Source organism: Rhea pennata, chromosome 4 (assembly GCF_028389875.1).
Source record: "Rhea pennata isolate bPtePen1 chromosome 4, bPtePen1.pri, whole genome shotgun sequence".
NCBI classification, from domain to species: Eukaryota; Metazoa; Chordata; class Aves; order Rheiformes; family Rheidae; genus Rhea; species Rhea pennata.
In genome coordinates this window covers 10,354,795-10,380,133 of record NC_084666.1, presented here as the reverse complement: position 1 = coordinate 10,380,133, position 25,339 = coordinate 10,354,795, and the positions used below count along the sequence as shown (strand labels likewise).

Sequence of the window (25,339 nt, the reverse complement as noted above, 5' to 3'; positions counted from 1 at the left end):
GCTGGTCTAAGCTCTCGCGAGAGGTGCGGACGGTGCCGGTGCGCGTGTGGTGGCGGCCGGGCACGCTGGTTGCGGGGAGCGCGGCCAAGCGGTCCGCTCCGCTCCGCTCCTCTCCCCACCGCTCTCGCGAGATCTGGGGGGAAGTCTCGCGCGACCTGGCAGCTGTTCGGGGGGCCGTGGTCAGGCCTGGGAGGTCTTGAGGCCCTGGGCGCCATTTTGTCCGGCGTTTTGGCTCCTCCAGCCCCTGCTCCTGCGCACTGATGAGTGAGTGCTGACTCTCTCCTTCCCCGCACACGCACGCACACAGCCCAGCATGGGGAAGGCAGGTAAGCGGAAGCGAAATGCCTCAGCTGCCAGTGGATCCAAGCGCTCCATGAAGTCCCCCCTGGACGTGGTCAAGAGCAACCCCTTCGAGGTGAAGGTCAACAAGCAGAAGTTTAATATCTTGGGGAGGAAAACCAAGAATGACGTGGGGTTGCCTGGTGTCTCACGGTCCAAGGCCATTAAGAAGGTAAGAGGCCATCAGAAGACAGGAGAAGTAGGTGCAGATGTGGTGGAGAGGTGATCAGGCTGGAGCCATCTCTGGTGGCATAAGAGGATACTTCCATCATGTGTGGGAGAAGTGGCTCCTCCCTTCACATTGCACAGATGATGGTGGGGAGCCAGCTGAAATGTCTCCAGTGGCATCCACAGGGCTCAGTAGTGAAAATCTCCCTGTCACATCTGTGGGAATGATTCTGTTCTCAGATTACCCTGGCCCAACAGTACGTATCTCATCAGGAAGCAAAGGTAGGACTGGAGTGCAAAGGGTTATAAGTTTTCATTGTCTTAGTTAATTTTAGTTTCAGTGGGATGTTATTTCTAATTATTGCTGATCATGCAACATTGCTGCAATACTCAAAACCTGAAAGAAGATTATACCTTATTCCAGTGGGAATTATATAGATACAAAGAAACTGTCATTGATTTGAAAAACTTGAAGATCACTTTTGCTGCACTGCTTAAATAGCTGCTTTGTAGAATTATTTTGGGATGCAAAATGTGTCCTCCTTGCTCTCATAAGACTTCAGAAAACTTTGGAAGAGTAACTTTTATCTTCCACTCTTGACCCTTTTAAAATTGTCCATGATGTTATTCCTTACTTTCTGTGCTGACAGCAGGGTCAGAGCTCTCTGTTTACATTATTGTGCTCTCTGGCCATTGAGAACCTGTTTATATTAGGTGAATGGTAAGAATTCGTGCATTTTGCCATCTTTTTATCCTTTTAAGTGTAGTAGTCAACACTTTAAAAATAGAGAAAATCTAATACATGTGCTCTTGTAGGCTTACTTATGGTCTGTGAGGGAGATGCAATCCTTATCTGAAGGCACAAATTTGAACAGATTTTCTCAGGAGTAGGTAGTATCACAGTGGGAATGTAAGTCTGAACTACTTAGCTTTGTCTACATTTATGACATCATTTTTGTTATAATTCAGGCATGAACTTAAGTGCCAGCAATGCTGATCTATGATTTTACCAGAAGTATAACTGCTTGAATGGAAGATCCTTTGTTAGAAAGGAAATGGTTAGGCAACATCAAATAAAGATGACTTATTTTCTTCTAAAATCTTTTCCTTGTATTGCTACTGAATCTGTCCAAAGTCCCAATATTCCTTTTTTAAAAATTTCATTCATCTATTTCTGTTTATCTGTTTCCTGAGAATACGAATCTGTTTCATAAAAGCCTCTCACTCACTCTTTAATCACTTTGAAGATATCCTAGATTGTGAGTTTTGGTGGAAACAACTTTATACTCTTGTTTGAATATTTACTTCTGTTTTTTCCCTCGATTGAGCACGTTGCTGCCATTGTAATAGACTACAGAATAGACCGTCAGAATGGCTAGGTAGCTTCACTAACTAGCTGACTAAAAACTGCACTGTATCAAAGAAAATGTTTTCTCATACTGTGCCTCTGGGATTTCAGCAGTCTACCTCATCTCACACAGAAGCACTGGGGTTTTGTTTCTAAGCTGCCCTTGCAAACAATGCAAAAAGACAATAAAAACTTAAGATTCTGTTAAAGCAGAAAGGGTATATCTTAAATGTTTGTCCCTGAGATTCTCACTAACAAACATACAGTCTATCATCAAGCAGAATTTAAAGCATTTACTGAAAAGAGCAGTTTTGTTTTGTTTTTTTTTTAAAGAGATACTGCAGCAAAAGAAAAAATCATTTATCATTTTGGGTGCATTATGAGAGGTCATGTATTAAAATTGTATGAATAAAAATAATCGATGAGAGAGGATATCTAATAATTGGTAAACAAAATGTTCTTTCATATCCAAAGCACTAAGGTAAAAGAGTTCTCGTATAGTGCTTAAGTTGCGTGATCATTTATATACTGTGTGCGAGAAGTAAATAGAAGGTAAAACTGCAATGGCAGTAGATGAAGCCTGATTCTGGTGTTGATTTTGGGGGCATCTACAAGTTCTGAATGCTCAGCGTGACTGCAAAGGCCCATTGTAGGCAACTTGTCCTTTTCCTTTAGTGCAGTTCATGGTGATAGGATAAGCTGCAGTACCTGATGGTGAGATTCAGTTAATATTTTAAATACACATGGATTTTTTTGAGTCTAAACAGCTTTCTTCCATCACAAATTATATAATAATTTCAGCATGAAATTATAAATTATCTTCCATTTTCATTAGGATTTGTCTTGTTTTTAGAAAATTTTGGAAAGTTTAGTATCACATTTTCAGGTCTTGTCTTTGGCTTGTCTTTACTAGCAAAGTAAATAATGCTTGTTAAGGTTTGGATCAGTGGCATTGAGAGGTAAAGCTGTCTGCTTATCTATACAGTAAATACTGTACAGACTTCCTCATACAGATCTGATAGACTTCCTCTTACTTCTCTGATGCGTAACCCACCCTATGCTCAACACTGAAGTAGGGAGCTAAGTATATGTACCCACTTGGGTTTTTTATGTCTTAGATGACAAGACAAAAAGAGCTTAAGCTGGTACTGATGCCCTTTTCCTTTCTTTAATATGTATTCTTGTATACTAAGTTGCAGACTGAGATCAGAATTCTTCAGTGACAATGCTGAGCTTTTATATGTGATGAAATAAAGGTAAGACAGTATGTGTCATATTTTGTCTTCTTACAAGCAGCTTGTAAGAGTACGTAATGAATCTGCATATATTGTCACATGAGAACCCCATCTTTTCATTTAATTTTTACTTCTCTTTTGTTGCATTATGATGAATTGGATTATATTGCAAGGATACTATGGAAACCTTTTTTTGCCTTTGAGCTTTGAGGGTAGTTATTCTTCTAGTTTTTTAATTTGATCTCACTTTTTTCTCTAGCGCACCCAAACATTACTGAAAGAATATAAAGAAAAGGAAAAGTCAAATGTATTTAAAGATAAACGTTTTGGTGAATACAACACCAAAATAAGTCCAGAAGAAAAGATGATAAAACGATTCACTTTGGAAAGACAGGTAGAGTATATGAATGAAAAAAAACTGTATATGCCTTTTTAAGGTTTTTTGGGGGGATGGGGGGAGAGGATCGCTTATTAGTCATGGTTTTGTATGCAAATGTTTTATTTTTGGTTTTCTAAGTTTGGAATTTTTATGAAAAAGTAACTTTTGAGGTGGAATCCAAAGCTTACTGTGAAAACTTTGTGTTTTCATACGACAGCTTTTTGAAACAGAAATTTCTCAGAGTGCCTTTGAGCACTACTATGTAAGAACACCATTTTTAATCAGATTCATCTGTTGATTTTCTTTGACTGTTCTAGACTTGTTATGATTTGGAAATTAGATTAGAGCAAGGAATCGCAACCAGTAAAATCTGTGATTCCAGTGTGTCATCATCACAGCATAATGTCATATTTAACTGATAAGTGTAAGTTATAATCAGTTTAGTTAGACTAGAAGTATAGTTAGGCTAGAAGTATTAAGAATTGATGTTACTGGGGTATAGATAAAACTCAAGCTTCCTCAGGTTTTCTGAGTTACTGTTACGTTAAGGTAGAAATGGAGTAACAGAGTCATCAGACTTTCTGACTTTAGTTTTAATGTATTTGAATGAAAGAGTTGGTCTGGTAGTGCTATAAAAATGGCAGAGGAATGAGACTCTTCTGAACTAGCACTAAAAATACTGGCTTTTAAACTTATTGTCTGGGAACTAAAAATCTTCTGTTATTTAATTCGTTCATCTTCCTATTCTTCTTAGCAACATTTTGGAAAGAAGAATATCTATAATCTTAATGAAGATGAAGAATTGACTCATTATGGCCAGTCTTTGGCAGAAATTGAAAAGCTAAATGATATTGTTGATAGTGACAGTGATACAGAAGAAAGAGGAACATTGTCAGGTAAGACTTGCAGCTAATATCCCACTGCTCTGTGTTTTTATTCACTGTTGCTTTTATTATTGTTATGTTCATACCATTTATTCCACACTGTCTTTCACTGAAATAGAATACCATGTAATTGGGCGGTGTGTTTAAACCAGTATCTAGAGACCTTTAGGAAGCATATGAAGTACAAGTTTTCTGGTTGGTTTCTTGTACTTCTGCACCTAAAACGTAGTTAGAACATTGAAAAAAAGTTTCTATCTCACCCAAAATGTTTAGCAGTGTAAGTAATATGTCCAGTATCTGTTTCTTTTGATGTGGCAGTTTATCGGGATAAAAGGGATTGATTAAATATTTTAGTTGCTCCCATTCTCAAGTAACAGAGAGGTATTCCCCAACAGCATCATCACTCATGTATGAATTTGAGAAGGATTCACAATTTGTCTATTTTTATCTTCTAGCTGAGTTAACTGCAGCTCACTTTGGAGGAGGTGGAGGCCTCCTTCGTAAAAAAGTGCCAAGTGGGCAGGAAGTTGAAGAGGAAGAAAAACCTAAATCTAGGAAGGAACTGATAGAAGAGTTGATAGCCAAATCTAAACAAGAAAAGGTGAGTTTTGGGCACTGAAATATAGATGAGTGAGATTGCAGACAGAAATTGTGATACCTTGTTAGAATAAAATAGTAGTGACTTCGAAATCAAGTCTCTCTAGGTAAGGAGTCCAGGGTCCTTGAACAAAGTCCATTTGACCTTGTTGACATTAGGAAATGCATAGAGGATCTGCCATTCTTTTGCATCCCCGTATCTCCCTTTCTGCTGGCTTTTAACTTGTTTTCTGTATGCAGCTGTTGCGCCATTCCATCCAACTCTGTACTGCTTCTGCTACAAAGAATGTTTAAACCTGTGAAATGTTAAATATTTAAATTTATTCATTTGCTAAAGAATGCATTTGGGTTTTTTTGCTATAAATTCTCTGTCTTGTTCAGTTGAACATAACCGCTGCATTTGTGTTTCATTTTCTTAGCAAGAGAGACAGAATCAGAGAGAAAGTGCATTAGAACTCACAGAAAAGCTTGACAATGACTGGAAGGAAATCCAAACCCTTATTGCCCGCAAAACCCCAAAGTCGGAGAAAAAAGGCAAAGAAGAAAAACCAAAGGTAAGGTTTTGGCTAGATTACTCTCTTTTGTTCTAAAACGTCACAATTTTGACTGTCTTAGTGCCTGAAGTAGAAGGCAAAGTTCATCACTTTGTAAAACAAAATGTTGCCTCCTATTTATGGTAAAGGAATGTTACAAGTTGAATGAACACAGAGCAGAGGGTACTATATCCCAAGTTCTTACTTTGTTTTGAGGTGCTGCATAATATGCTAGTATTCCATTATGTTGATAATCTTAGTCAGGAATTTCTCATTGTACTTGACTGGGAAAGTAAGATTAGATTCCCTCATTTCATGTGGATCTTAAATGGAAATTCTCAAGGATGTAAAGAAGTATGATTTTCTAATACTGTGTTACATAAATGTAGAATTGAAGAAAAATTTCTGGGCATATAAGAAGAAAAATTATCAGAACTAAATTTTAGAAAAGCTGTATGATTTAGTGGGGTGTATGTGTGCACCAGGAAGACGGGATTCACAAGTCCAATGTAATCTCTGCTACTGATCGTTTTCCTTTGTACATTGCTTAAACTCACTGAGTATCGGCATCCTTCTTAGTTTTAGTGACAGAAACTTCGGTGATTAATGATAGAAGAAAGGTTTGGCTCACATCTCGCAGTATTTAGAAAGTTAAATGCAAACTATTAGTTTATTAATTTTAGTTGCTTTTTGAGAAAAAAATAAATAATTATAGGGTTTTTTTTTCAGTTAGGATAATTTAAATAAAACAGTTCTCATTGAAAATAATGACAGAATGGTTGAGGTTGGAAGGGAACTCTGAAGATCATCTAGTCAAACCCCCCTGCTCAAGCAGGGGCACCTAGAACACGTTGCCCAGGATTGTGTCTAGACAGCTTTGGAATATCTCCACGGAAGGAAACTCCACAACCTCTCTGGGCAACCTGTTCCTGTGCTCAGTCACCCTCACAGCAAAGTTTTTCCTTGTGTTCAGGAAGAACTTCGTGTTTCAGTTTGTGCCTGTTGCCTCTCAACCTATTGCTCGGCACCACTGAAAAGAGTCTGGCCCCATCCTCTGGACACCCTCCCTTCAGATACTTATACATATTAATAAGGTCCCCTCTTAGTCTTTTCTTCTCTAGACTGAATCAGAGTCCCAGCTTTCTCAGCCTTTCCTCATACAAGAGATGCTCCAGTCCCTTAATCATCTTAGTAGCCCTCTGCTGGCCTTACTCCGGTAGCTCCATGTTCCTCTTAATATTTGTAAGTTTTTCAACTGTGAATAATTTAAATAAGGAGAAATTCCAGGAGAATGTAGTGAATTTCTATTTCAATCGTTCATTCTATTCCCTGACTTTATATTGTGTTGAATGTTCTTGCAGCTTTCTCTTGAAACAGTCTTTGATTTCTTAACAGTCCGATTTCTTGCTACACTGGCAGAGGGGTGGCTGCAAAGCAGAATAGTAAAGCTAAGATAATAAACAGTTATATAAATATTTCTCTAGCCTGATGAGTATGATATGATTGTTCGAGAACTTGGATTCGAGATGAAAGCAAAACCATCAGATAGGATGAAGACAGAAGAAGAACTGGCCAAAGAGGAGCAGGCGCGACTCCAGAAGCTGGAGGTACCATTTACAATTTTAGATTGTTTGTAGCCTGTCTTTTGGGAGTGACTGCTTACATTCATTGCTTGACCTCAGATTGAAAGTGTCTCTACTAAACTGCAATTCTTCAGAGGGTGAATTCAGGAAATCTTCTGTTTGTGTTTTGTTTGCAATCTGACGTAAAAGAAAAAAATCCTAGGCTTAGTACGTGGCTGGTGAGGTTGATGGAATGGATTGATGTTTCTTTGATAAAAGTATAATACCACTTTGATTTGCCTTTAAATGTTTTAAGTTATTCAGAGTTAAGATGCGCTTGCAAATCAGTGTGGGAGAGTAGCTTGTTGCACCGCCAATGAACCAATACACTGGCAAGTCCTTCACTGTTTTGGTGATGCAAGAGTCCTTCAGCGGTGATGTGCATACAAATTTGTTTTGCAGAGGAATAGGGTTTGCTTGGGAAAATTTGCATGTTCTTTCTAGTACGTGGAGCTCTGAATCTTCTTGCAAAAAGAATGAATTATTTGTAAATGTTGCTTTTTTTTGTATACTAAGGGCAAGTTTAAGATTTCAGGGATACAGTGCATTCAGGTTATCTCAGAACTGCTCAGTAGCTAATAACAGAAAAGATGTTTTCTCTTTCTTGTCCCTTTTCTTTTTGTTTGATGCAAAGTTTAGGTGGTTGCCGAGATGAAAATAATTTTTAAAAAGGATTGAAGGATTGTTTCAAGTATTGCCTGTTGAGTCAGTTCACAAATTCCCTATAAGTTAAAAATCTTAGTATTTACAACAAACTTGTTACAGATATGGCAAACACACAAAAGCTGTAGAATCATAAAACGTTTTAGAAGCTTACATCTTCTAGTAATGACATGTCTCATTAAAAAATCAGTGTGTAAGAATTCTAAAACAAAACTACATAATGTACATGGTAAACATAGTTTAAAACCTTCCAAGTAAGACAAAGCGCTTACACAATTGGATTATCATATCAAATGCCACTCCTCACCCAAAATAAGGTATCATCAGCTTTTGACCATAATTTGTCAAGTCACTATTCTTTTCATCAGCTGGTAGAATAATCCTAGTTAACTTTTTTTTTTCTTTCCCTTTAATTTTCTTAGCTGTAGTATTTGTAGGACCTTTTGGTCTTGGTATAGTTACTTGATGCATGGCTCACATAATGTGTGATATTTCTTTTAAAACATAGGCAGATCGACTGCATCGAATGCGTGGAATAGATGAACAGGAGACTAAAAAGAAACCCAAGCATATATCAGCTGATGATCTAGCTGATGGCTTTATCCTGGATAAAGATGACAGACGTTTATTGTCCTACAAGGTAACATTGAAAATATTTGAAATGGAGACAGGAGCACAGGACAAATGAGTTTAGAAGTGACCTCTGGAGACCTCTGGTACAATCTTCTGCTCAAAATGGCATCAGCAGATTGCTCAGATCAGACCATACTGCTCAGGGCTTTGTCCAGTCTGGTCTTGAATACCTCCAAGATCAGAAGCCACACAGTCTTTCTGGGCAGCCTGTTCCACTGACTGTGCTTACCATGAAAAGTTTCTCTTTATATCCAGTCTGAACCTTTATTTTTTCAGCTTATGCTTGTTGCCTCTTGTTCTCCCACCATGCACCACAGTGAAGAGCCTTGCTCTATGTTCTCGCAGCTGCCTCAGCCTGTCCTCCACAGGGCTGATGCTCCAGCTCTTGGCTATCGTGGTGACCCTCAGCTGAACACACTGCCATTTATTGATGTCTCTCTTATGAGAGACCCAAGACTGGATGCAATGTTCTCTGTGGTGGAACAAGTATTAAGAAGAGGATGTTAGTTGCTTTCCTTGATATACTAACTGTGCTCCTGTTAATATAGCCTGGTATGCCTTTAGCCTACCGGGCCAAAGAGAGCTTTAGCCTTTCTGGTCACTTTTTTTACTTGTGCTATACTTGCTACAGTTTCTGCCAAATTTCAGCCTAAGTGTGAGTTTCAGAGAGAACCTTTCCCCTATGAAGTACTTCTGGTTAACATGGCACAGTAATACTACCTTAGAGCTAATGGTACAAGTGTGGTAATACTGATTCTGTCATCCTCTTGCCTGTAGGCGGCAAGGGAATTGGTGCTGTGCTCAAAGGGGAGAATGTAAAAGTGACTTAAAACTTCAGTAGAAGCAGAGGATCTGAGCTCTTAGGAGCTTGTCCTGATAACATTAATGAAAGAATTTCACAGTTTTTAACATCTTTTTGTTAGAAAAATAACATTTATTTCTGAAAAGTTACTATAGAACATATCAACTATGCAATCATGCATAGCTGGATGCATGATTGTTTTTGTTTCATGCCATATCAGATGTACTGAGTAGGAAATATTAATACTACCACTGCTGCGAAGTCAGCATAGCGTATGGCAAATACTATCTCCTGTTCTTCCAGTTTCTTACAGCCCCATGGAATGACCCCACTATTTTTTATATCTGTATGTGTGTTCTCTCCTTAAAGTCTCTTGGCTGGTGCTGCCATTTTCTGCTTGTCAGGGTAACAGGCCTTAGATCCTATTCATGTGCCTTTAACAATAGTTTTGCATGGTGATTCTGGCAAGATGCTAAACTTTCTTATCACTCTTTTATCTGGTTTATTTTTTATGCTGACAGGATGGAAAAATTAATATTGAAAATGAAGAGGAGGAGGAAGAAAAGGAAGGTGAAAATGAAGAAAGTAATGAGAATGAAGAGGAAAGCGAGGAGGAATCTGCTGCTGAAGATGAGGAAGGTCTTGATCTGGATAATCACTCTGATCTTGAATCTGACTTTGAAAGTGAAGAAGAAGCCACAGGAAATAAAGAACAGAAGAATCAAAAATGTAATGAAAATAAATCACAGAATATGAAGGAACAAGAGCTAAAAATGGAAGATGCTGGATCAGAGCTTCCCTATACATTTGCTGGTAAGCATATGAGAGGTCCAGAGTTCCATGTTATCCTCAGGGGGTTTATAATCAGTCTGTTTCTTTCTGCTGTAGAATCTTAAGTACTCCTGCTCATCCATGAAGTTTGTTTCGTAATTGTCTATGATTGAAGTTGAAGTTTAATTCTGAAGTTAATTCTACCCCTTTATGTATGTGTCAACGTAGTTATGCTCAGCATAGGCAAAAAATATAGGATGAATTGAATTTTAATTTTCAAAAATGATTTACCTTATATTTCAGATCTATATGTTTTTGTGTGTATACATGAAAATATATATATATTCTTAAATACACGTTCATGTAATACAGTGTTTTATTAGTGTTTAGAAGATGATCATGTAAAGGCCATTTGATATCTTTTTTTTTCCTGAAAGATAACACTTTCAAACTGGAAATTTGTTAGAAGTCACTTGAATTAAATATGTTGAGTTTTACATATAGCTGGATCAATTTTTGTTTTTAATTTGTAGTTCCTGAGTCCTTTGAGAAATTTAAATCTTTATTGACTGGAAGAACAATAGAACAGCAGCTTATTATACTGGAGAGGATTCAGAAATGCAATCATCCAAGCCTTGCAGTGGGAAACAAAGCAAAGTTGGAAGTATGCTTTTTTTCTTTTCTTTTTTTTAAGGTTTAAAATTAACTTTGAATTCCTGAGTAAGTTTTAGCAAGTATTCAGGAAGTGGTATAAAGTATGCATGCTTCCATGTTACTGAAGAACAATAGAATCAACATACCACTATTCATTTGCTAACTTCTATATCACTGTTTTTCTGTGCTGGTTCAGTGTACAATGAAAAAAACATAATAATTTTAACATTTTGCTTCTTGCAGAAACTGTTTGGCTTCCTTTTGGAGTATATTGGGGAGTTGGCAATCTTGGATTTACCAGAGCTCAAAACGATTGACAAACTGGTTCTGTAAGTAGTCAGTCATACTGACTGTGACTCCCTTATGGTCTAAAGAGAAAAGCATGCTATTTGTTTTGAATCATTTCTGAGTAGCTTGTAAACAACTGGTGTTTCTCTAGCTTTGTAGTTAAAAAACAGTTTTTAACGTTGTTTTATAGATTGCTCGAGATGTAAATCATACCAAAACCATTTCAGAACTTCAGAATATATTTTTTGAGCTGCAAGATGTTTTCCTTGGGTAATAGGTAAATAATACCATATGTGTATGCAAACTTCCATACATGAAGTTGTATAGATTGCTGATGGAGGGCTTTAAGCTTTGCAATCACAGTTGTGTAGTTGTCTCTGCAACTTTACTTTTTTCCATAGTTGCCATTCTATGAATTCACTTAGATGAAACAGGACTTAGACTGGTATAGTTAGCTTATACAGAAGTTCTAAGTAAAGACTTTGCAGGGAGCTTTCAACTTGGCATTCTTTCAATTTCTCTCCAAATGGGCAGTTCAAGTGGGTGTTACAGAAATGACAGAGGGCATCTCAGTATTTCGTATTTTCAAATTTCATATATTTTACATAAAAAATATTACAGTAATATTTTATGTACTGGGAGGCTTTTGGCTCAAGAGGAAGACAGCAAAGGTCAAGAGGCAGAGGACACAAGCTACCACAAGGGAAGTATCAATTAGATGTAAGGAAATATTTTTCATGTCAAGTGCGACCAAACATTGAAACAGATTGCCTCAAAAGGTTGTAGAATCTCTGTCTTTGAAAATACTCAAAACTTCACAAAGCAACCTGAGCAACCCAATCTAGCTTTGAAGTTAGCCATGCTTTGAGCAGTTGATTGCACCAGAAGATATACAGAGATCCTTTCCAAGCTAAATTAGTCTGTGATTCCCTTCTTGACTTAGCAAGTTAGACAACTTTCTTTCAGTGAATTATTTTTATGTAGTTTTTCAGCCTATGTTTTTTTATTTCATGAGAATGGAAAACAGTTTTAAAAAATCTGTCTGTGCAACTTTAGCATTCATTGCTGTGTTGCATTCATCAGCAGGAGCACTGACCTGTTTGTATTTTTAAGACATGCTAGAGCTTTGTAAAAGTGTGTAAACACATTTTGATTGTTTTGTAGAGCTGGGATTTATTAATGTCATTACAAAGCATTTTAACTGAAAATAATTGAAAAACTATGACTTAGCTCCTGACTGCATCTCCACATAGGTGAAAGACATAGGCCAATAGCTGGCCTAACTTGGGGGGAATTTTATTTTTTTTTAAAAAATGGTTTCACTAACCACATTGCTGCTGCACATGTTTTTTAACATTGCCTAAGAGTATTTGAGTAGCAGCTTACCTAGTATGTATCAGAATGTCTTAATACAGTAAAATGAAGAGTTAAGAGATTCAGAAAAAAATTTATATCGTATCAGATGGTTGATAGTGTATTTTAAAGTTTTTTAGTTTTTTTAGGATTTAGAAACCACCAAATTAAAGATCATCTCATAAGGTGTAATTTAAAAACCCATTTTGCGCACACATGTCTCTATAAAACAAAAATATTACAATAATACTTTATATACTGGGTGTATTTTATATACGGGTCGCTTTTCTTAAAGAAGAATGATTTGTTTCATGGAAATAGTTATTGTTGTAATACAGATGGAACACCAGAAATCTTCCTATAGGTGCTTAAATGTCAGTTTTTTATTAACATCAATGGTGTAACTCAATCATGACTTATATTTCTTGTTAATAGGCCATTGTACAATCTCTGCCAGATGTTTCCTGAGACAGCTAGTGACAGTATTAAGTTCGTCCTTCGAGACGCTGCACACGACATGGAAGAAATAATTGAAGTCAAAGGCCGTGCAGTGTTTCCAGGTTTAGACACGGTAACAAACACATACTGTTAAGAAAATCTCATGCTCTTTACATTAGTACAGAAATGCCAGGATGGCAATAAATTTAATTTTGCATTTCAAAAGCTATAATGAATTATTCACGTCTATGACTTTTGTAGTTTCTTCATACTTCAAATTTTCTACCTAGAGGTAGGTTTTAAAAAACATTCTTCAGAGTAGAATTTTGACACCATAATATTAATACAGAGAAAAGAGCTTAAAACTGCTACCCCACATTACATATCAGAACATGCTTTTACTTTTCTGACAAAGTTTAAATGGGTGGTTATAGGAAAAAGTGATGCTGTCGGTTATGTCCTGATTTCTTTAATTACGTTAACTGCAAACATTTAAACAGTAGAAATGCAATATCTCATAAGGCAACAAAAATAACATTAAGATATTATGGGTATAAAAATACCCCAAAATTCTACTGTCAATACAGCATTAATGGCTTATAATGAAAGGACTTAACTTTCCTTCTCTTACTAATATTTCAAAATTTCATTGGCTGTGCTAAATCCGAACAGACTCCTCTTCAGATGTCTAGGTAAATGGTTATAGGGGAAGTCAAGAAGGGAGCATGTGAATATTTGTTTATTGAAGTAAAATGTTTCAAAGACAGAGCATAAGTAATGCAAAGGAAGCTACTTACCCTTTGTCTCCCAGCTTAGTGAAGTAGTTCAATCTAATGGAATAACTAGGGTATTGAAGGAAAATAGACTGAAGGATTTGCTTGCAAAGACTTGTGTCTTACAGCTTAGAATATATTTATGTTGAGTTCTTTTGAAGAGTGTTTTTTCAGGATGTTTGGGATTTTGCAGGAAATGTACTGTATAAAGCTTTTGACTTCTATTTTTATTTTGTCGTGGTCACCCTTATGATACCAATTGCACTTCTGATTTTCATTTATTTCAGTGGGCTTTGTCAGGTTTCAAGCTATCATTATCTTCTAGAATGTGATTATATCACTCTTCTATCCTCAAATCACTTTTTTGAATTAAGGCTCCTGAGAGTGATTATTTTAGTGGACCTTGCTTATGCATATAGTTAATCAAATCTGAAATTTGGACCATGGTATTTAGCAATCAAACAGTTCAGGAAATTGTTCATTTACAACAGAAACATCACAGAGAGAAAAATGGGGCTGAAAATGATAAAAGTTTACTTGCCCATAGCTTACTATGTGAATACCCATCCATTCACAAAAGAACCTTGCAAGTGATCATTTAAGATCTTTATAATCATGACAGGAGGTCGCTCGTAGCCCTCTAACATGTTCCTTATGTGCTTCCAAGCTGGTAGCCTTTTTTCACCTTTTCACCCCTGCAAATCTTCCAGGTTTGTGCCAGGATATTCTTATATGCACTAAATGAAGTTGCTTTGCATTCTTGTTTGTTCATCCATATACCTATTTGAATTAAAGTGATGTAGATGTATGATGGATATTTCATTCTCTAAAGCTTCTTAGCAGTCCTCTCAATAAATAGATTATATGTCATCAAATTTCTCAAAATGATTTATATCTTAGTATTTTTAGACCACTACATGGCAGTTACTCATCCATTACAGTCACAAACATGTAAAATATATTAAGATTCTGGGAATAATGTCTTACTATGTTTTGCCTTCTTACTCTGTTTTATTCAGCTCATTTATTTGAAAATTACGGCTCTACTGTTTCCAACTTCTGACTTCTGGCATCCAGTTGTAACACCTGCTTTTATATACATGAGTCAATTACTTACAAAGGTATGTCTGTGAAGTTTTATCTCAGCATAAAACTTCTGTTCTTTGTTCCATTCTAGGACTTCAAACTTGTATGTGTTATCATTAATATTTGTATTGGAACTGGGCTGAAAAGGTAAGCTTGTGTTTAGGGTAGTCACCATTAGTTATTAGGAGGAAAAGTGAAGAGAAAACCCCTTGCAGAATACAGCAAAATCATATGCAATCAACTTTTAAACATCACACAAGAATTCTTTATATGACAAATTACATGGGACTAATGGAACAGACTGAATAAAGCATAAAATCATTTATTTTTATTTCTCTTCCATATATTACACTTGTTCCCATTTAAGAAAGGTGTTCGTTTAAAGATTAAACTTTTTTTTTTCCCCTTGAAAATTTATCTGGTGCAATGCATTGTGTGCAGTAAAAATACATACTTATTTTTCTTTCCAAACGTCATGTTTATGTTTGGAAAGTTCTGAGCTAGTTATTTTGCTGTTGTCAGAGATTCAAGTTGCTTTGAGTGTGATGTATCCTTAGTTAATTTTTGAAAGCGGATATAGGACACTGCTGGGGAAAATTTAGGACTGAAATTTAGGAACAGGCCAGGTATGTCAAGCAAGCAGAAAGAGACTTTTTTGTGTGGTGTAGCATCTTCTAGTGATTAAGCCAGCTCTGCAGACTTTCTCCTCAATTCTACATATTTTCTCTATTGAGGTATCAAATTAGGCAAGGGGAAGCTGGTATGTTTTTCACAAAAACCCAGAGGGTATCATTTGTACAGATTTTAAATGTGTACAGATTATTAAATTTCTACTTCTGGGGAGATGTTACAGTTGTTTGTAATAGACATTTATTGATTTTGTTCCATTCCTTTTTTTTTTCTTTTAGTGTCGCATCACAACATTACAAGATGTTGTTAAAGGATTATTCATATGCTGTTTGTTCCTGGAATATGTATCTCTCTCTAGAAGATATGTACCAGAACTCATCAATTTTCTTCTTGGAATACTTCACATATCTCTACCCAAAAAGCAAGCCCAAGGTGAGTTTCTTTTGAGTGAATGAGTAATAAAGTTTTCTTTTAGAGTCTTTTTTTATGTTTCAGTAAAATTAAGCTTTCACCTTGAATTTTCTGTTTTGAACAAAAAGCCAGATCACCTGCTAGGTTGGCCATCCCCAACTATGAATCCTGAACATCTTCTTATGAGCTAGATCCTTTAATGGTTTTGAAAGAAAGAGCTTAAATAATGAAAGGAAATGGAATAATGTTGCAGTGCAGTATTTTTTGCAGTATTGTTCCAAATAGACCTTGTGATTGCTCTGCACTGAGAAATTCACAGTTCCTAAGGGATTTCTGATGAGTACCCTGTTTCTCCACAGTGAGGCAGCAGCTAATGCTGTAGATACCCTCCCTTCTCACCTAATAACTGTATCACTGAGGATTTTGGATGGGTTTCAGTAGAGTGAAGATAAAACACAGAAGTATGCCATAAAACTGGTATTTTTCCTTTTTATTCATTTGCCTGAACTTACTGCAATTCAGCAAAGGGCAGGTATCCCCACAAGCAGAGAATTAGTCAGTCCTGCAGTGTAACTGCAAATTTAGCAACTTGTGCAGATAACAGGCAGAATAAGGCTGTCACTTTAACTTGACTCCCTGGGGTTTTTTTTTTTTCTTTTAAGATTTTTACAACTTCCCATGTTGACTTTTTCTTCCTTTTGAATCCTTGAGCTCCTAGTGATCCTTCTTTCAACAATCTTAGCATTACAGCTTCTTCTTTCTCATCTTGTACAGCTTTATCCTACAGACTTTCTTCCAGCTTCTCACAGCTTAACAGCTCCCACAGAAGTGTGAGCCATGGTTCCACAGCTGGGCTTTATCAGAGCTAAGCCTTTGATTCTCAGAACACTGACAGCCAACCCTAGGAGAAGGTGGGAAGAGGTTACAGAGTGGGTGGGTTAGGCAGCACTTAAAAGTATTTTCTTCTTTATGTACTCCTTTAAGAATATATGATTACAAAGGTTTTTGGTTCAGTTAAAATACAAGATTTTGCAAAACTAGGTAAGAAACTATAAATATATGTATAACACTAAATATATTTAGTGGTAACAGAAAACCAAGTTTTAAACAGTTTTTGAGCTTTTCGTGAACTTTTGCTAATGATTTTGCAGTAATTAAATTCACATGGTGTTGGTTTAGCAGTGAGGAGCTTGATAAAAGATATATTAGAGGCACAGCATCATTAGTTGAATCAAAAATTCTACGTGAGAATTTTTTAGTCACTATTGATATTTTGAAATGTGTATCAAAATATCCAATCATGTTTTAAAACGTTCACAGTGGAAGTATTGCTGATAAATGTAATGGCTTGGCTGTCAACACAGAATATTTTAAAATAAGCTCACATCTAATTCTGTGGTATGTTGATATATTCACACTAAAAAATTTCTTGGGTGTTCAATTTTGACAATAAGTAGCATCAGTTAATAGATCTCTGTTGTTTTAAGAGCTTGATCCATTAATTCTCACATCAAGAAATGATAGGGAATAGAACTTCCAGTCTGAACAACTGAAATGCAGCTTCTGGTCTACTTTAGTCTTCAAAAACAATTGTTCCCTTAAAAAAAAGGAGAAAAGATGGAGGTGGAAGGAGTGTGAAGGAGTTGTTACTGTTGGTAGCCTTTGCTAATAGAATTGGTAATGAGATCTACTAATCTCTCACAAGTGAAGCAGTTAATAAAACTTGCATATCTTAGTTCCTGATCTTGCAAATGTCTTCATATGTGGTAATCTCTTGCAACTTTGCATCTTAAAACTGAAACCACATGCATCTTTTTGGAACATACTATCTTCTGGCCTATCTATGCAGAGCCATATATGAAGTTCTAGATTATGTAAATAATGTTAGCTTGGAGTGCTAAAAAGTTTTGGAATAAGTTTCATTTTATGCTTGGAGGACTTTAAGGAAAATAAACAAAAAAGAGGACTTCAGCACATAGACCATAAATTATTTTCTCCCTTAGCCATGAAATTCCTCTGCTGCTTCTCTCCTGCTGCTCTGCAAGTTCTCTTTCACAGATCTCTCTGTTTATTTAGCCCAGTGATTCTCACATGTTTGCTGTATGCCCTGCCCCAGTACGTATTTTGTGTTTCCTGCTCATCTTGTTTTAAAACCACTTATCTGGAGTGGAAGAGGACTTACAGAATGTGCATGAAGGCCCCTGCTGAGAGACTGCTGGAGATGCTCAGTCATACTCAGCAGCCATAGGCTCTCCCTGCTACAACTTGCTGTGCTTTTTGCCCTCTTACTGGTCAAAGCCTTCTACTCTTTCATCCTGTTCCTTTCCCTGCCCTTTCCCCTTGAATATATCCACTACCCCATTTTCACTGACAGTTTAACTAAGCATCTTGTTCCCTACAGGGCAGATGTGTACCTGCTGTAGGAATTGCTGCTGTCACTCCTTCAGCACTTTCTTCCTTCTCTCCAGACATACCTTTGAATGTACCCATTGTCCAGTGTTTTCCATTATTTCGGAAAAGCCTTATTTTGATGTGTTTTTTCTAAAGCAGTGCGATTAAAAAGATAAACACAAGGTTGGTTTTTTTTCCATTAGAAATAATGTTGAGAATTAATCTGTTTATGAATATTGTTCCTGGTTTTTAGGTTATACTGTAGTACATCCATTTACGCCAGTGGGGAAGAATTTAGAATTGCTTTTGGTCTGCGATAAGAAGGATATGGAAAGTTGGCAAAAGCAAAATTTGCCATTGAGTATTGTGACTGGATTAAAGGAAACCAGCAGAACGGAAATGAATCATATCAGGTATGGAGGGAATGTGAACAGAAGAAACCCCAGACTGTCTCTTGGATAATTTCAGTGACAGTGTTCTTGACAGACATGATAAAAATTAGGAGTAACAATAAAAGCAGTGAATTTTTCTGCTTTCCTTTCTTGGTATTCTGTAGCATATAAAATAAAGAATCTTCTGTCAGAACTTGATGCAAAGCACTTGTTGGTGTGCTGCAGTCTTGTTGAATACAGCTGTGGACTAATAAGGATGATGCAGAGCCAGAGGAAGTGCTCAGTAGTTTGCACTGCCAAGCTCTTCAGCAGCAAATACTGTATTTATGTGCAAACAGTATGTTAGAAGCGTGTCACTGAGGTAATCAAATGCCTAAAGCTAGGAAAGGCCAGAATTAAACCTGGCTGTTCAACCTTATTTTTTACCTTGTGTATGTATTGTGGTATAGTTTAGTTCAGGGGATGAATAAGCATTTTACTGTCGATTTTAAAAGAAAAAAAAATGCTGTTTAGAAGACATATGATACCTTTAGAAACAATATGGAAGCTTCTTACTCTTCCCAAATGGCGAAGACACAGTACTAGCTTTGGTTCTGTGCATTGATACAAAGCAAAGGCTTGTTCCTAATGGATTTCTGCGTGTTTGCATTTGTTTATAGTAGAGAATAAAATTTTTGGTGTGAATTAACAACTATGAACAGTTTCGTAAGTGATTGTGTTAGGCAATCTTAATTACAGACACTGCTACTATTCCCAAACTTAATTATTTTGAATATTTTTTAAAAAAAATTACTACATTTTTGTAAACAAAGTTGTTAAATGTTTTTGTATGTTAACAGGTTATCGTGTCTAGCTCTGTGCTTTGATCTTATTAAGAAATGTGCAGCTTTGTATGAATCTCTACCATCGTTCCATGAAATAATGCATCCTGTCAGAATACTCCTTACACAACATATGCCAGTGAGTGAATATCCTGAACGAATGCAGGTATGTTTTCCTTAAGGATGAAATAATAGGTATAAATGTTTTAATAATAAATAGTGTTCTTCATCTGTGCATAAGCAAACAAAAAGCAAACATAACCCTTGGTGAAACTTACTGAAAGGTCAGGCCCATTTGCCTTTTGTGTTTTTCAAAAATCACAATGATGTTACTATGGAGAAACCAAAGAGTGGAAAATGCTTAGAAAAATATTTTCATTGTGTGTCTTATCCTGCCCCTCTAATTGAAGAGAATGGCACCTAACTTGTAAAAAATCTGACATGCCATGAGTGACTTAATATATAGCAATAGCAATCTGGTCATCCAGTTGCTCCTGTACTTTATTAATGAATATGTAAGACCTTTTTGCAATCAAATAAGTGTACCAAATGGATGGATAGTATTTATAACTGTCTCAATAAAACCAATATAAATATGCCTTGTCAACATCATTACTTAAAACAGGTCAGTTTATTTTTCCGGAGTTGAAGTTCAAATCAACTTTTTCATCTGTCTTTTTTCTAAAGCAGAATTGTATTCTCCTCAAAGAGGCATCATGAAATATCATTAGAGAATAGAATTTTGTAATGTAGATTATACAAAATGGCCTATTTTAAAAAATAAACAGAATGAACAGTCATCCTTAGAATGACTCTCTGAACCGCAGTCTCTGAGTTAAGTTGGCTTTAGCATTACTTCATCTTCTGTTAGGTGAAACTATCTGCAGACCTTTTTTAGTGCCTGTGATACCATCGTAATAGTCTTCTGAAAGCATTTAAAAATTATGCAGTCTGGAAGGCTTACAGCGTTTTCGCGCTACTAATGTCCTAATGAATAGCAGTGATTTTACCAAGTGGAAGAACGTTATTATTACTTTTTTTTTTTTTTCCTGGAAGATGCTTCAGCCAATGGAGAATGCTACTGGTGATTCAATTTACAATGGTTTGTGAGTTATATTTGATAAACTTTTAAAATATAATTGGTTTTTGGTAATTTAATATGCATTTTCAGGAATGGTATAACGGCGCTCTGAGAGAGCTGGAGAATAAAGTAAAGCACTATACCCCACTGGTATGCGAGAAGAAGAAGCCAGTGCCATTGAAACAGTACACACCTAAAATTGTGAAAGTGTAAGTAAAGCAACACCTGGTGCAAGAGGAGAAGTGCATTTAAACATTAAGATTGCCAGTAGGCTAAAGGGATTTGAAAGGCAGGATATATAAGAGAGACCGTTATTTGTTTTACATGATACAACTGTGCTCTGATTCAGGAAGTCTACCAATGGCATATGACCTTTCTGCCTTGTATTGGCTGCCGATTCATTTAGATATGTTGCTTATTATCTACAGAGGCATAAACTGTCTGCCTTATTTATTCTAGTAATATTAAGAGGCTAACATTTCTACAGTGTATGCGTTTATCCCCATAAAACTGATGAAATGGCAAACCAGACCTTTTCTATAGAAATCATCTGTTGAGGATGCCTGCAAAAGCTTAAAATATGTTTGGATAGTCCGTCTTTCTCCAGACATGTCTTCAACTTAAGGCACTGGCAATTTTGCATTTTACTCTTAGGCTCTAACTTTCTCAGTCTGTTCAGGGAAAAAAAAAAAAAAAAAAAAAAAAACTGTATTTGGGGTTTGCAGTTTAACTGTTTTTCTGGAAAGTGTTATCTGTTTGTCATCTACTTGATGGTGACATGCAGTTAGAAGTTCTCGTGAGTGTTCTTCCAGTATATCTGCTGGCGTGGCCCCTTGCTTTGCAAGATGACCACATAAAATGCAGGAAGTAAAATACTGAGTTAGTATTCATACAAAACCTCACTACTGTTGAGCATAAAAAGTTATGTTTGTTGAAGTGTTTAAGTGTTAAGTGTTTTGTGCTCACAAATACTTTCTCATTTCAGTTTAGAGTTTGGAAAAAAGCAGGCAGGCAGCAAGAAAGAACAAGAAAGAAAGCAGTTGATTCACAAGCATAAGCGTGAATTTAAAGGAGCTATTCGGGAGATTCGAAAAGATAACCAGTTCCTGGCTAGAATGCAACTTTCAGAAATCATGGAGAGGTGATGTAGTCTTTGTTTCAGCACGAGCTTGGGGGTTGTTCGTCTGTGTGTGCATTTCTTTGCTCCATGTCAAGATTAACAGTGATGATCAACCATACTAAGCTTTAAAAAATATATATTTTGAGAATTTGGGGAAAACAGATATATTCAATAGAGGCACTTTTATGTGCTTTCAACTTTGCAGTTTCATTTCTCTAAAAAAATAGAATGTTTTTATTTAAAGTGTGTGTGAGCGAAATTTAAGAGTTGTGGGAGTTTTAATGATTATTGTCTAAATATACTTACTTTTCCCCAAAAGAATGTTTTTGAAATAATTAAATATGTTGATTTTTTTATTTGTTTACAGAGATGCAGCCAGAAAGAGAAAAGTGAAAGAGCTTCTTAGTAGCCTTGCTACGCAGGAAGGTGAATGGAAAGCAATGAAAAGGAAAAAAAGGAAAAATTAACTGGGACTGTCTGCAGAAGGGAACCTTATTTTTGCTGCCATGTAAAATATCTCAATCGTATGGCTTTTGAGTAGACTTTAGCTACATTTTTTGATGTATTTTTTGCATCCTTTTGAGGAAATACCATCAAATCTGTCTAAAGAAGGTAACCTATTTATTAGAAAAATCCATGTTTTCATGTGAAAAATAAAAAAGCATTTTTGTATGTGGTATATTCCATTTATTTTAATAACAGAGAACACTTGGATAAATAATCAGAATTCTCAGGAATGTGTGACCAAGTCTTAGTCCATCTTGAATATACTAAAAGCTTTTTGCTGTACAGTCTATTTTGTATCTTTGTAATACTGAACAATTGCAAGCAGCTCTCTTAATTGGAGTCTACTTGCAAAGTAGGCTATAACATTTTAATTAGTTTGTAGCATTGAGACAGTCTAACAAGTATTTAGTGGACTAAGGGAACTGGTTTATTAAAGCTGTATATCCATTCATCTCTTCAATAATTGTCAGATTGAGCTCAGATCTGAAATTCTTAGTAAGAAACTAGGTCAGTTAACTAAAATTCCTCAACTCATTCATAACTGTCTAATTTAAGTTGACAATGACATCTTTAATTCTCTTCCACTTGTTTTATCACGTATATATAATTACTGAAAACTGCCAAGTATGACCATTGTAAAGCATTTTTTTCTTCAAGTAGAGCCAATAAATACTTTCATTTTTATTATTATTATTATTATTATTATTATTATTTTAGATTACTGTCTTTGTGGAAAAAACATTGAAGTAAGACACACAACACCACAGTTAGTTAAAGTTGCTAGCCTGAACTTAGATCACTATCCAGGTATTCACTGTAATCTGATAAATTCAGTGAAGGTTATTATGCATTGGGAAAAAAAGTAGTATTTTCCTGGAAAACTCATAAAAATGAAGAAATCTTTAACAATAATGTCCCATTTTCAGTATTTTAAAAATTATTTTCATCCTATAAAGAAAAAAAATAATTGGCTAAGGTTTTAAAGAAGAAAACCCCCCAAAACCCTCTTGAATTTTCTAACACATTTTAGATTTGTTCCCTGTGATTTGGCTAATGGGTAACTCAGAAATAGTAACGATAGCCTACTGTTCATACAGAAGGGTGTAAGCACTGGCAGTAACTCTAATTTAGCTATTGGTCTTTGATGTTTCAGACTTGCTAATAATGTTTTCTTTGTGCTGTTTTTCCCATCAGAAGAGAGTTATATTGGAAATATGAATAAAACTAGGAGGATATGATTTTAAAGAATTAGGGTTTACATTTAAATTCCAATGACAATTTTTTTTGTAAGGTAAGACATGTTGAAGGCTTACCTATGTATGTTTCTTTTTTAAAAAAATAGAGCTTTATTTGGAGAAAATAAGCTTTTACTGAGTCTCACTGTTACTGTAGCAATGCTGATCGTACATGAATATCATCAGCCCTTTTTGCTTTTAAAATGAGTTGTATTAAATATTAGAATGCATTAGATTATAAGTACAAGTAGGGGAGATACTCATGTCACATGAAAATCAGCAAGATTTCCTTGTTTGAAATCCATTCAGACTTCTGAAAACAAAATATATTTCCACTTAGCCTTTCCAAAATCAGTAAATCTATCTTCAGAGTCTTCAAAGAGATTTCAGAAGATTAGTGTACCTGCTGTTTTATTTCCATTTGGCATAGCATAGGATTTTTTTTCTTCTTTGCAAAAAAAACTGATCTTTAAAACCAAACCTTTTATATAGTTCAAGTCAAGTAGTTAAAACTGAAGCAATGAGGAAAGAAATAACTTCCCACTTTATGCTATAAGTCAGCATTTTCAATCTAGGGTTTTAGTCCCAGTTTATTTCTTCTTTGTACAATTGAACTGTCCAAAGGTACTGTTTTTTATATATGTGACTTTATTTTTCCAACAGCAAGTAGCTCCAGAAGATTAACGCAACAGAGTATTAGAATCACAGAGAGGTTAACAGCTGCACTTTCATCTTGAGGCAGTGATTTTTTGATACCACTTGCAGCTGCCTGTTATTTATTTTTTGTTTTCATTTCATTTTTTTCAATAAGTTCATGCTGGGAAGGATAACTAAAATTTTCCATGTAATCTGAACACTGAATGGGTATAAAATACTGATAGGATGAAGACCTCATTTTTGAAAGACTGAAACCTGTATGTCATTAAATTTCTCAAAATATTAATGTTTAGGTTGAGGGAAAACTTGCCCTTTTGCAATAGAGCAGTGAAGGTTTCAAATCCCAGAGGCTCTTCAGATTTCTTCCCCTACCAGACAGGGATTTAAGGAGGGCCAGATAAGTATAAGATCTGTTGTTGATGCAGAAGCAGCCCAGAAGTTGCTTGATGGTGAGTTGTGTCTTGGGAGTTACGGAGTGCTGTCCCTGAACTAAGTCAAAAAGGACACTAAGCATCTGGGAATGAGATTGGGTTTGGTAATTCATAAACGCAACAGCAGAGGTGATAGGTAGACTTCTTACCTGCCTTTCTTAGCTATCACAAACGAAGCGGTATCAGCCTGGATTTTATTGAGTGCTTTGATCTCTGATAGATTTCTCTGCAGAGAATCAACAGGCTCAATGACCATCATATTAAAATCTCTCTTGAAATATGGATAAATCTCAGTATCATTGTTGAGCCCATAGAGATTAGTGAGAAAGTACTCATTGATTTAAGTGGCAAAGAATTAAACCCATACCTATAAATCAGCATTATCTACGCCTTCACAGTTAGGAATATAGGCTATATATATCTTAAGTACAATCTGATCCTTTAGAATTTTTTGCTATAACTCAGAAGATTCTTTAATTCCCCTGGTATTCTCCCATCTACCTGTCTGTATTTTAGCTGATACTAGTTTTCAAACTGAGCTGTAAATTCTTTGGAGCTGGTACCTTTTCCTTACGTCTGTATTTTGTCCGGTCTGTTGTGCAGTGACGCTCTGATTTGTGAGTAGGAGAGTGCAGAAGCATGCATGTTTATGTATGTCATATGTTCCCAACATATCGTGTATGTGCCATCTATGTATCAAATATGTACCAAACTCCTTTTCTCACACTGAAATGGCTGCATAAATGCTCCGCTAAACAAGAGAATAGCAGTTTACTACCTAGCCTACTTGGCAGGTTATCCCTGAAGCTTAGATAAGCTGCTCCAGATCTAACTTGTGGGGGAATCCATGACAGACACGCTGTTGTTGAAAGAGCCTAAGGGCCCAGTCGGAGCATCCATCAGCTTAAATCCAGGCCTCTGACAGGACTGTGTTAAAGGGAAAAGGACTCCTTTCAAAACCTGTAGTAATTTGCTTTAAACTCCTCATTTGTACTCTTGTGTATTTAAGATTATGAGGATGTATTTTTAGTCCACTCGTGACCCTGCACTCCTATTTTAATTAGGCAGGCTGAATACCAGACGTGGCCGGACTGCAG

At 36.1% G+C, this 25,339-nt stretch overlaps 1 protein-coding gene across 1 annotated transcript; it reads left to right on the top strand.

The window, feature by feature from the left end:
• The first annotated feature begins 33 nt into the window (after positions 1-33).
• Positions 34-22,609, top strand: NOP14 (NOP14 nucleolar protein). Its single transcript, XM_062574550.1, has 18 exons — positions 34-511; positions 3,350-3,484; positions 4,224-4,365; positions 4,809-4,954; positions 5,370-5,504; positions 6,968-7,090; positions 8,277-8,408; positions 9,725-10,016; positions 10,508-10,638; positions 10,872-10,957; positions 12,705-12,840; positions 14,500-14,601; positions 15,475-15,628; positions 18,252-18,411; positions 19,230-19,377; positions 20,383-20,501; positions 21,278-21,433; positions 21,780-22,609. Exons 1-18 carry the CDS (start codon positions 314-316, stop codon positions 21,877-21,879), a joined length of 2,595 nt encoding a protein of 864 aa, XP_062430534.1. The 5' UTR covers positions 34-313; the 3' UTR covers positions 21,880-22,609.
• Positions 22,610-25,339: the final 2,730 nt, after the last annotated feature.

Excerpts from the sequence above, each read along its gene's own strand:
- NOP14 (XM_062574550.1), top strand. The coding sequence starts at position 314 with ATGGGGAAGGCAGGTAAGCGGAAGCGAAATGCCTCAGCTGCCAGTGGA. Across the intron at positions 3,485-4,223 it reads GATTCACTTTGGAAAGACAG|CAACATTTTGGAAAGAAGAA; the intron begins GTAGAGTATATG and ends TATTCTTCTTAG. Across the intron at positions 14,602-15,474 it reads TGAGTCAATTACTTACAAAG|TGTCGCATCACAACATTACA; the intron begins GTATGTCTGTGA and ends TTTTTCTTTTAG.